Source organism: Ovis canadensis, chromosome 17, assembly GCF_042477335.2.
Source record: "Ovis canadensis isolate MfBH-ARS-UI-01 breed Bighorn chromosome 17, ARS-UI_OviCan_v2, whole genome shotgun sequence".
Taxonomy (NCBI): Eukaryota; Metazoa; Chordata; class Mammalia; order Artiodactyla; family Bovidae; genus Ovis; species Ovis canadensis.
Genome location: NC_091261.1, coordinates 66,032,367 through 66,045,540, shown reverse-complemented (window position 1 = coordinate 66,045,540; position 13,174 = coordinate 66,032,367). Strand labels below are relative to the sequence as shown.

At 39.2% G+C, this 13,174-nt stretch overlaps 1 protein-coding gene across 7 annotated transcripts in view; it reads right to left on the bottom strand.

Annotated features, from left to right (window-relative positions):
* The window catches only part of CIT (citron rho-interacting serine/threonine kinase), a 171,776-nt gene that overhangs the window by 37,177 nt on the left and 121,425 nt on the right, over window positions 1-13,174 (bottom strand). For 6 of the 7 annotated variants that reach the window (XM_069557922.1, XM_069557923.1, XM_069557924.1 and 3 more), the window contains one exon: window positions 5,509-5,562. The exons of the other annotated variant lie outside the window; for it this stretch is intronic. In XM_069557922.1, the coding sequence (XP_069414023.1) occupies window positions 5,509-5,562 (54 nt within the window). The remainder of the gene's footprint in view (window positions 1-5,508; window positions 5,563-13,174) is intronic. 7 annotated transcript variants of the gene reach the window in all.

Genomic DNA, 13,174 nt, shown 5'->3' with positions numbered 1-13,174 from the left:
AAAACACGCATATGAAATTGTCATTTTACTGAAAGAGATTTAATCTGATTTTGCTAAATTATTTCCCTGCTCAATGGTGGAATGACTTCAATTTCAGCACATTTAGCTTTCCTATTCTCTTTGCTGAAGTTTAGTACCAGCGCTTGCAAAGAGCTTTTACATATAATACTTTCAAAATTTAAGGGCAATTTTCTAATAATAGTTGGAATGAGGCACACAGGCAGTAAATTAAATTTTATATAACAGAAAGGAGTAAATTAAAAGGAAATGCCTCTGGGCCTATGGTTGTTTCTCATTTTCAAACCTAAAGCAGATTTAGTTTCTGAAACGTTGCCACTGTTTTTGTGACTAACTGACTAACTCCCTGTCTTAACCCCCTTTGATTATCAATTAAAAAAAAAAAATCTTCCCAGGCACATAGAATTAAAGAATGTCAATTAGATAGAATTGTTTAGCGTGGTTCAGAAAACACAGCTTTTCATTTTGTTCACTGAGCTGATGAGCTTTTAATGCAGTAAGCGGTCTAGTAATTTGTACTTTAATATCAAAAGCCTTGTTAATTCCTACTATACCAGTTTGAGTAACGCTATCAGCTACAAGAAGGGGAATAAAGGTTAAACGGTCCAGTTCTTGGATAAACCTCCTTCTTTATCAGGATGAGGAAAAAACGGGAAGAAACTTCAAGTCTGTCATTCCAAGCAGGCATTTGTGCTTCACAAGAATGCTTGTACCACCCTGAGTAATATGGTTAAATCTCCCTAAAGCAGAAACAATGAATAAACGGTGCCTAATAGTTCAACAGGTCTCCTTCCTATACATAGAAAAGCCATTCCTTAAGATGGTTTTTCTCCTAGACTCCAAATGTCTTCACTGTGCTTCCTTTTACCTCTGCCCCAGAGGGAAAACAATAAGACTGATGAGGCAAACCGCCTAGAAGTCCCAGATAAGCCATCTTGAGCTTGGCTGCGTTGGTTTCTCCACCTATGATGTGGAGGTAAATGCTATATAGACAACCTTCTCTGTTGCTCTGGTTTTAACATTTTGGGTTTTTATTATATGATATTCTCCCTTAACGTATCATGTGAAATACAAGAGACAAAAGTGAGTGACCGAGGTGTTAGTGAGGCATCAATGGTGGCCCAGGGAGAGCAGATAGACTTAAGAAAATCTACCCATATAAGAATACCTACACTGCCAAAATAATCTGCCATTCAAAGATATATTTAAACCTTTAGGCACCTAGTCACTTTCTTTGACTCATTTTTTTTAAAAAGCCATTTATTATATGCCCATTTCTGCCACCTCTTCTCCTCCCCAAATTAGATTATAAAGTGCTACAGAAAAAGACACTCATAAAAAGTCAGGGAGTTGCCAAGATTATTACTCTCACTTCAAGTGAAATGAACCCACTGAGTAGGAAGGGGCCTTCTATTTCCTTGTCATCATCCTGTTTTCAAAGGGTCTCCTGTTTCTGATTTCTAGTTACAGTTTGTGGTGCTGGCTTTGTATTTTGTCATTATCTGTACTGCCTATTTGACAAAAGGAGTATCATGTGTTTGCAGGAAGCATTCAAGAACTCGTTAGAGTGCATTAACTCATCCAGACGTTGTTCATTCTTTCTGCCTGGACCATAACACACTTTACTGCTGGAGTTGCCCACTTAGCTGCTGGTGATATTAAGGGTTAGATGTACTCCCACACAGAGATATTGAACTGATCTGAGACATAGGCAGTAAATTAATGATCGCTATGATTTGGAAAAAAAAAAAAAGGATAATAGGCAATCTGCAATTCTGAACCAGGTTATATAGGCAAGGAGAATCCTTAGGTCCACTTTGTGGGCATATTCTCTCTACACCAAGGGCAAATGATCTGTGCCCTGTACCAGGAGACTGTTAACCTTTCAACCCCAAGGATACAAGGCAGCAAAGAGAAACTACACAGCTGATTCCATCTCAGTGGCAAGAAAAAGATGAGGGAGATAAGATAGCTCCATAATGTAGGGGCCAGCAGAGCTTTCTGATATGCTGTTTGTACAGATAAGAGATCTGGGTAAAATTCCAACACAAAACAGGAATACAAAAAATGTATCTACTCTCAGTACCCAAAAAGAAAATGTTTTAAGGTCTCTATTTGGGGTTATCTGTTGCTTTTCAAGCAAACCTTGTGGTTCTGCGATATATAGGTTACCTTTCACACCTCTGCTGGGTGAGCAGCAGAGAGAATGTTACCTGGTAAACGTGCAAGAACACACCAGAGGTGAAGACACCAGCCAGACAATGAACATCAGGCTGAAAAGACACAGGGCTGACGTCCTATTTTAATGCCTCATTCCTTCTTGAGGGTGGCTATTTGCATATTATTTATTTTTAATCTTATAGCTGACAGATTGATTCATAATTAAAACCATGTCATATGTTTGCCCACCAACTCCTCTCCAGAACAGACTTAGGTAGGGTTTTAGGTGCCAGATTGAATCAAATTCTTTTTTTAAATCTCTTCAAAATATAGAAATGGCCTGAGCCTGAAAAATCTTACTGCTCACGAGCTTTTTAAAAGCTGCTAACTGGGAGCTCCTATCGATCGAGCTATTATAGGCGTTTCCACTGATAATGAAGATGACATTTCCCAGCAGAGACAGTCTTGGACAGCACCGCTGAGAAAGGAGCATCTGTGTGCTCTTCTAAAGCGTCTGCAAAGCAGCCTTTGAACTTGCGGAAGGATAACTGAGATCCACTAGTGTTGCCAAGTATTTTTAAAGTGGTGGTTTTCAACCTGTTGTTTTTTTTTTTTTTTTTAGGAGCAGAGCTGTTTTCTAAACAAGATTCTGTTCTAAACCCAGTATGAGCAAATAATAATAGTTATCACTGATTAGCACATTCTATGGACCAGGCCCTGTACAAATGCTGATGCATCATCTAACTTTTGCCGGAACCTCCATGAGGTAGGTATTATTATCAAGCTTCTGATTCTGTGACTCAGTGTTTCCTAGGTTTTACTGTTCCGGAAATCTGAATGTATATAGGAACTAAACAGCTGTCTCTCTTCCCTCACCCAGTTCCCAAAGAACAGTAGTTAAATGAACTGTACATCCTACAATCAATGGTGCATTGGAATTGAGGACATATAATGTCACCCCCATTTTATGGACAAAGAAATGGAGGCTTCAGTGTATAACACCACACAGGTTACCGAGAGGCCAGTTTAGAATCTCAACCAGTCTATCTGACTCCAGAGCACATAGTTTGGACCCCCAAGCCACCCAGCTGGCCTAGATGAAAGGTGGGTGGAAATCACTCTCTTGGGTTCGCCCTCCCACCAGGGTAGATCCCCAAAGGCTTCAGAAAGCCAAGGGTAAGTAAACGAAGGATTAGAAGTCATTGTTCCAGGAAAAGCAAATTTGAGGGATAAAGAGAGTATAAAAATTACGTAAGTTAAGAAAGTAACCAATTTTATTCTATATATTGGCATATCCTATTAAAACTAGATTTCTGATTTTAAAAATGGGGTGGGGAAGGGTGGATAACAAAAGTGCACAGGAAACTCTTGAGGGTGATGACTACAGTTGTTATTTTGATTGTTTTGCTAGTTTTAAAGATATACACACATTTGAAATCTCATTAGGTTACTGTACTCCAATTATCCCTCAATAAAGCTATTTTAAAGTAAATAAATAAATGATTTTTTTTAAAAAGACTAAAAAAGAAGAAAACTCCATATGAATGAAACAGATTACAGATGTATACATTTAAAATGCATCCAAGATTATTTTGGGATAAAACAGTAATAAAAAAAAATCACTTATATCTTATTCAGTGATCATTTATGAGCATGAATGTATATAAGCAGATAACTCTCATGTAAAAGAAGAAACCAAGACAATTTACAAATTTTAAAAGTAAAGCAAAAGAGTACAGGAACAGAATGTATCAATTTCTCAAGGAAGGGAGGTGAGAATGGAGGAAATCAACAGATATCCCTAAGGCAGGCTCACCCCACATCTGGCCACTGGCATCAGGCAATACAGACCTGAATACCTGTCAGGCACCAACCAGAGTTAAGCGGAGGCATGTCCTATGACCTAGCTCTTCCACTCCTGGGTATATATATACGTTCATCAGAAACAAAGGCTTGTAAGCACCAAAGGACCTGTACAAGAGTGCTTCCTAATAGCTCTGTTCCTACCAAAAACAACCCCAACACCCATCAACAGGAGAACAGATAAACAAACTCCAGATCTAAACACACACTAGAAACACGACACCATAATAAAAAAGAACGAAATCTTGACAGTGCAACATGGATGAACCCTCACAGACAATTTAAGTAACAAAAGGGCTAAACCCAAAGACCATATCTTCTAATGGTCCCATTCATATGAAATTCAAGAACAGGTAAAACTAATGTATAGTATCAAAGATCAGACTACTAGTTACCCTTTGGGCAAAGCACACTGATGGGAAGAGGACAACAGGAGCCTTATGGGAGCTGAAACATTCTGTATCTTGGTCTTTGTTGTGGTTACACAAGTTGTCTATTCACATACAAATCAATTGAGCTGTACACTTAAGATTAGTTGCACTTCATGCACTTTACTGTGTGCAATCTATAGCTAAATGAAGGGAGGCAGGATGCAGGGGGCATATAGCATCAAGACTTAATGTCTCATTATAGTAGATAAAGAGAAAAGAAGGAGTTAATTACCAGAAAATAAAATATGTGTATAGGGTGTAGAAGGGTGTTTCTGGAAATTCACAGGTGCAAATAATACAAATAGAGACCAGCTCACTGAGAGCTAAGGAGGGGACAAAGCGATGAAAGGACCAAAGAAAGGAGGCAGAACCATGAATAAAGGACACCATCCCTCCCTTCTGAAAGGGGCCTATTTCAGTCCTTCACTCTGATCAAAAATAGACATTTTACCCTATTACATAACCTATGAATGATGCTTATCTGCTCCTGGAATTGACTTCTCTCAATATAAATAACATCTCCCAAAGAGTCCTAAATTCTGCATTTGCATGTTAGGAAGCCAGATTCTGCCTGTTAGAAAGCTAACATTCCTAGATTCTCCAGAAGAAGAACTTGTTGGTCTTGCCTCTCTGAAGAGGCAGCAGGCTGGAGAAGCCTGACACATCTAACTGCCCCTACCATCTCAGGCCCACCTCAGACAGAAACTTGTAGATTGGAGAAGGAGGGGGAGCTCCCTTGGGACTTTTGTTGCAGCTATTGAGACCCTATTAGTGGTTCTGCAGGGAGAATTATTTTGACCATTCCAACAAGCCTTCTCCAAACATGAAGGATGGTTTAAACTTTTAAAACTGGCAGGAACCCAAGAAACTAAGGTTTTCTGAGGCTTAGAAACTTCCGCATCAGTTTGACCACATCAATTGCTTCAAGCTGAAAGTTTATATCAAAAATCAGCCACCGATTTTAGAAAGAGACGTTCCCCCTTTCCTTCTCAGTTTTAGTTCCATGTTATTTTCATCATCTTTGGTTAATACTCACAGTACAGCTGTTACGAAGGGCATCAAATTTGCGCTGGATTTCATCTCTATGTGCCTAAAAGGTAAGAAGTTGATTATAAATTTTTCATAGGGTGGAATACAAATTCTACATGCTATGGGTCAAATAAAGAAAATCACAAGCCAAGAACCCTGTTGCAGCTGCCCCACTAACTTTTTTTCTAAAGAATTAGTCAAGACAAGCCCAACATGAGAAGCTACAGAAATACACAATGCCTATTGATAGCAATTAACTATTTAGACCACACATGGGCTTCCCTTGTGTCTCAGCTGGTAAAGACCTGGGTTCGATCTCTGGACTGGGGAGATCTCCTGGAGAAGGAAAAGGCTACCCACTCCAGTATTCTGGCCTGGAGAATTCCATGGACTGTATAGTCCATGGGATTACAAAGGGTCAGACACGACTGAGCGACTTTCACTTCACTTCACTTATACCCTGTACAAATACATATAACATTCAGATTTAAACTAGGGACTAGCAGAAGAAAGGAAAAGAACATAGGAGGAAGTTTTAGTCTCCTTTATTTGTCTTACTCCCCATTCTTAACCTTTCCCTCTTCCCTCCAATTGGCTGCCTGCCCCCTGCCCCAAGACTTCTCCCAAGAAAGAACACACACACATAGATAAACACAGGACAATAGCCAGGACAAAGTAGGGACTTTAAAAAAAAAATTAAATCCCAATCTGTGGAGATTCAGAAATCCTATTTAGACCTTGAAGTAAATATACAGGCTTTCACCAAGGTCGAGGTACTCTAAAACAGCAGGATTCATTCATCCGACAAGGATTTCTCGAGTACATAAAACATGGCAGACACCGTAGCAAGACATAGCTCATGTGGCCTAACCTTCATTCTGACGTGGGCAGACAGAAAATAAACAAGCACATGATTGCAAACAGTGGCAAGTGCTATGAAGGAAACAAATGGGGCCTAAGGGAAAAAAAATAAGGGTGAGGGGGGAAACTTACTTAGATGGGGTGGTCAAGGAGGGTTTCTTTGAAGAGGTGACATTTAAACTGAAATCTGCAGGATGACGAGGGGCCAGCCATGCAAAGAACATAAAAGAAGAGGGAAGAGCATCTGCAAAAACCCTAAAGCAAGAAAGGGTTGGGTGCATATGGGGAATAAAACAGGACTGAGTGGCTACAACAGTTTTTTATACTTCAAGTTGTAACATGAGAGCAAGGATGTCAAGACGGGGTTTTTTGTTTTGTTTTATCCAATGAAATGGAATAAACAGGATAGATTAGAAAACATTAGCATGCATCTTGGACAGTAAGGGTAAGTACTGTTGTTGGAAACTTGTTTTATTATTATGAACATAATTCATCAAGTATAAGTTGCTATCAATTGTAAAATTCACCACAGCTTTATGTAACATTAAGAAACAGAAATACTGCTAATGAAACTATGATATGTTTATGTCCTTATGACAATATATATATAGGCTATAAGATACATCCTCATTAGCTACCTTAAAAATTAATGAAACACAGTATTTATGTCCCCTTGTAGTAGACTGTAACGTATAATGTATTCTTCTGTGGGCTGTGGCCAAATGACTTTTGAAAATCACTTGTCTAAGTCACAGCAAAAGAGGGAAAATGTGGCCCAAGTTGATGGTACAGAGGCAGGCCCAGAACCCTGAAGGCCCAGAAAACAGTTTGGATTTCATTCAAAATGCAATTAACTAAAGGTCAACAGAGGTTTTTAAGATGTGGATGACATGGTCTATCGTTTTGTGGATGCTGTAAGGAAAACATCAAAATAGGACAAATGTAGAAGGAAGTGGAACAACCACTGAGGAGGTTATTGCTGTCATTTAAGGAAGAGAGGATGATGGCTTGGAGCAGGATAGTGGCAAAGGATGGAGAGAAACGGATGGAGGTGAGATCTTTTTTGGAAGCAGAGGTAATAAGAGCTGCTGATGGACAAGGAGGCCAAGGGTACCCTAACAGACTTTTGATTTGGGAGACAAGGTAAACTATGGCACCATTTGCTTAGCTATGAAAGCCCAAAGAAGAATCCAGTTTGAGGCAGAAGAAAAAGTGGTCCTCCTCTTTAAAGGAAATATTAGCCTCTATCAGAAAATCTAGGCCATCACTCAAAAGTCTACAAATAATAAGTGCCAGAGAGGATATGGAGAAAAGGGAACCCTCCTAAACTGCTGGTGGGAATGTAAACTTGTGCAGCCACTATAGAAAACCAGTATGGAAGTTCCTTTAAAAATTAAAAATAGAATTACCATATGATCCAGCAATCCTATTCCTGGGCATATATCTGGAGAAAACTCTAACTCAAAAAGATACATGCATACCAATTCATATCAGCACTATTTACAAAAACCAAGACATGGAAGCAACCTAAATGTCCATCAACAAAGGAATAAAGAAGACGTAGTACATACATACAATGGACTATTACTCAGTCATAAAAAAAATTAAATAATGCCATTTGCAGCACCATGGATGAACCTAGAGATTATCTTACTAAGTGAAGACAGAAAATGACAAATATCATATAATACTTATACATGGAATCTAAAATATGGCACAAATGGACTTCTTTACAGAATAGAAACAAACTCACAGGCATAAAAAAGGGGTTACCAAAGGGGTTAGTGGGGGGGAAATTAGGAGTTTTTGATTAGTAAGTACAAACCACTATATGTAAAATAAACAAGGTCCTACTGTATAGCACAGGGAACTATAATATCTTGTAATAAACCATATAGGAAAAGAGCATGAATCACTTTGCTATACAGCAGAAACCAATACCACATTATAAATCAAAACAAATTAAAACAAAAAGGTCTATAAGTAAGTCAAAATATTCATCACCTAATTTAGCTGTGATATACTTTATAGTATCTCTATTTTGCCATAAACTAAGATTCCCACATGCTTAGTGGTAAAGAATCAGCCTGCCAATGCAGGAGATGTAGGTTCAATCCCCGGATTGGGAAGATCCCTCAGAGAAGGAAATGACAACTCACTCCAGTATTCTTGCCTGGGAAATCCCATGGACAGAGAAGCCTGGTGGGTTACAGTCCATGGGGTTGCAAAATAGTCAGACATGACTTAGCAACTAAACAACAACAAAAGACTAGATTAGATGCTGCAGAAAAAAAGATTACTGAACTTTGTAGACAAAGCAACGGAGACTATCCAAAATAAAATACATAAAGGAAAAATAAAAGACTTTAAAAAAATTAATGCAGCATCAATAAGCTGTGAGGTAACTCCAAGGAGCCTGATATACATGTACTCAGAATCCCTGAAGGAGTACAGAGGTGAGACCAAAAAAATATCTGAAGAAATAATGGCCACAAATTTTCTGAAGTCAATGAAAAAATAAATCCATGGATGAAAAAGCCTAAATGATCCCTAGGCACAGGAAACATGAAAGGAATTAAGCTTTCATGAAATGAATAAATGAAAGGAATGGAATAAATGGAGTAAACATGAAAGGAATAAATCATATCATAATCAAACTGCTTAAAACCAGTAATAAAGAGAAAAAGCTTGAAACTAACCAGAAAAAAAGACAAGTTACTTAACGAGAAACTAACAGAACACAGATTTCTCACAGGGAGGTTGGGGAGGTTTGGCAGGAAGGAAGCTAGAAGACAAAGTGCAACAACATCTTTACTGAAAGGAAAACAAAAACCTGTCAACCTAGAATTCTATAGCCAGCAAAAATTTCTTTCAAAAAATGTCAAAAATGAAGGGGAGGGTTTCCTTGGTGGTTCAGTGGTTAAGAATCTCCCTGTCAACGCAAGGGACACAGGTTTGACCTCTGGTCCTGAAGGATCCCACATGCCATGAGGCAGTTAAGCTCTTGCACCACAATTACTGAAGCCCATGCACCCTAGACCCCATGCTCCACAACAAAAGAAGCCACTGCAGTGAGAAGCCTGTGCACTGCAACTAGAGAGTAGCCCGCAGCTTGCTGCAACTACAGAAAGCCCACGGGCAGCAAGGAAGACCCAGTGCAGCCAAAAATAAAATAAATAAAAACATTTTAAAATGAAGGTGAAATAAAGACCTTTTCAGACATCCCAAAGCTAAAGGAATTTGCCACCTGTAAACCTATACTATAAGAAATGTTAAAGGAAATTTAGGCAGAAGATGACAGAGTCTTAAATTTACATAAAATAAAAGAGGACTAGAAACATGGTAAAACAAAAACCAGCAACTGCAGACTTATACATTTTAAATCAAGAGTTATCACTTAGAATCAACTTCTCAAATAATTTTTTTCATCAATTAATTTAAAAGATTATAGTTTTTCCCCAAAACTCAGCTTTTTGCCCAGCAACAATACAAGATTTATTAACTTAAAAAGGCAAGACTACTATTTATCCAAAGTAGAAACATGGCTATTTGTACTACTTGTGAATCTCATCTGTGGGTATCCTGGAGGAAGAAATACCACCCTTAAGTCAGTGAACTCTAGGAGTTTACAGGAGTGAACAATTTTTTTTAAAGAACCAGATAATAAATACTTTTGGTTTTGAAGGCCATTCAGTCTTTGTCACAACTATTCAACTCTGCTCTCATAGCACAAAGGCACCCACAGATAATATGTACACAAATAGGCATGATTGTGTGTCAATAAAACTTTATTTGCAGAAAACAGGAAGCATACTAAATTTGGCCCACTGGCTGTAGCTTGCCAACTTCCATTCTAAATAACTATTTGGTGTAATATCTCTCAAAGACAGAAACAAGAAGCTAAAGAAAGGTAAAGTTAACTTCTTCAAAGTCTAAGCAGTGATCATTAGAAAAAAAGCTCTCTAGCTGACTGAGGAACAGAAGCCCTGTTCCTGTTCCACTTTTTGACTAATTGCAAAGTTTCCAAATAACACCGCACCATTAAAAACTGGTTTAACTACTCTACAGTAGTCTGAAATTCCAATCACTAATATTTCTATTATAATTTACCATTATGAGGCCTTTGCATCACTTTGACACATCAAACAGCAATCTTCTCTGTGGTTATAGTATAGGGAACTACCATCTTTATGACTTTTTATTATTGACTGAAATATAAACACAAGATGTAGAACCAACACTGTTGTGACTGCTGGAAGTACTGTAACAAAGAGCAAACCGATCTGAGTTTAAAAATAGCAAGAAACATGTTTTATGTTTCTTTGAAATAAGTTGTAAAATGCACAAAGAAGCAAAAGGTCACACAATAGTATATATGAAGGTAATAAAATACATAAGACAAGCTTTGACTTCTCTCAATAAAATATCCATGTTAATTAGATATTAGGAGTTACAGAGAATAAGGACTTATACCCTTAAAAACTACTGAGGACCCCAAAGGGCTTTTGTTTGTGTGAGTTATACCTATATTTACCACATTAGAAATTAAAACATATCTTTAGTATTTATTTTAAAATAAAAGTATTGACTTTGTACCATTGGTGCAAATGTTAACACCATGAAAAATGCCACAAGACAGCTTAGTATTGTTATGAAAATAATCTGAACTTGAGGACCCCCATGGAACCACAGACCCCATCTTGAGAACCACTGATCTAGGGGTTGAGTGGCAAGAGGCAGAATGGACAGACTGCAGCTGGGAAATCAGAGAGGTACTCACTTTGGGCATGGCTTATATCTTCTTTAAGGAAAGTTACAAGAGGAATGAAGAAAAGAGAATTATTATACAGCCTTGAAGAGAGAAAATACCCACAGAGCTGTGAAAACGGAAACTCATGTTTAGAGGTCTGTCTTCTGGGATCCACAATCAGGATCCTATAACACAGGTTTCACCCCATTCTTTGGGAAGGCAGGGACCAAGCAAGACTGTCACCTTAAGTGACCCAAGCTCACATCTTGCCTTGCCTATCATGCCCATGGCTTACTAATTCAATTCAATGATTGACAGTTTCATAAAAGAGAAAAAGAGCATGCATTGACTAATGATTTTAAGAAATCAAATAGGATAATCCTGGGATGCCACCATCACACTCTGTTGGGAGGATCCCTTTCTTGAGTGTCTCTAGCTTTCAACTCTTGATTATTTAGCATAAGTCATGTAGCCAAATCAGTAAAAGAGCATGAGGAAAGACATGAAGCATGTTCACTGGGCCATGCTGGTGGACACAGGGCCCATGCTGCTCCTCTGCCCTGCGGACCCATTCAGAGTAACATTCCCATCACATCATGTGTCTGCATGCAACGATGTGTACATGCTCAAATTCTCTCCCACAAAAGGATTACATGGAGTCTTACATTTCAATTCCAGATGGAAAAATTCTCTCCTCCCCCAATAAGCAATGAAGCATCTTAAAAGCATGGCTTTTTGTATAAATTTGACTCTCCTGTTGGTCTGTACCTTGACTTAATCTTAGCTTTAAATGGCCAGTGAATTTCAATGCAAATACAATTGACAAGGTGGGGAAAAGGTGAAAGTGAAAGTCGCTCAGCCATGTCCAACTCTTTGCGACTCCAGGAACTGTAGCCTGCCAGTCTCCTCTGTCCACGGAATTCTCCAGGCAAGAATACTGGAGTGGGTTGTCATGCCCTCCTCCAGGGGATCTTCCCAACCCAGGAATCAAACAGGGGTCTTCTCCATAGCAGGAAGATTCTGTACCAGCTGAGCTTCCAGGGAAGTCTAGGGAAAGGGTGAGTGGGAGAAAAAAATAAAATCTAGGAAGATGGCTGGCCCCCCTGCCAAACTTCATCAATGGAGAACTCCCGTTTAACTGTGTTCCATCTAACTTGGCCCAGGGACAGAGGCCAGAGGGGGTAACTGCTCCCCTCCCAGGTGAGAAAGTGGCCAACTCTTAGAATTAGAGCAGTAATAGCCCATTTGACTATTTCCTTTTATTGATAAAACAGCCTGCTGTAAAGCACACAAACCACCTAGATCACTTTGGACGCAGCTGATTGAATTTGATTGATGCTTACAGTGGGTCTGAACTTGGGCAGGAACAATGAGACAGGGAGGGGGAGGGTGCTGCATCTGTGATCATTTTCTCTCTCAGAAAATATATACTTCAGGACAAATTCAACAAAGCCATTCAGGCATCAGCCACCTGTGGTCCATTACCAGGTTTATGGGACATAATCAAGTGGAGGGGAGAGAAAAAACCCATAGCCTTCAAACTGAACTGAAGCAAACCGATTTGGGGTTTGGATTCCTGCATGATGCGTTTACAAATAGCCGTGGACCAAAGGCACTTTCCTGCCATCATTGTGAACAAGCCCAATTTTCCAAGGGATCTTCATCTGTGAGAACTGTACAGCCCCAGTTTCCAGACTTAGGAAAGTTCATTTTTTTTTTTTTAAGAAGATGCTCTCAGGCAGTGATCTCATCTGACTAAATTAAGTCGTGACTTGCTGCTGTGCAGGCGTCCTGCAGCCATTAGACACAGCGCTTTCCAACTGGCAGCAAAGCAGGACTGAAAGACTAATCTCCCCACAAACAAACAACAGCAATGCAAACAAACCCTCCTGCTTCCAAACAGGCAAGGTAAGACGCACAGCCACCAGATCCTTCCCAGTTCCACAAGAGCAGAGATAAACATGTCCTTCTCCTCTGCTCCTGACTAATAGGATTTGAGGGACTACAGGCCAGTCCCCTGGGGAGAAAAAGCTAAAGACACAGCGCTAAGCACACAGTGGGT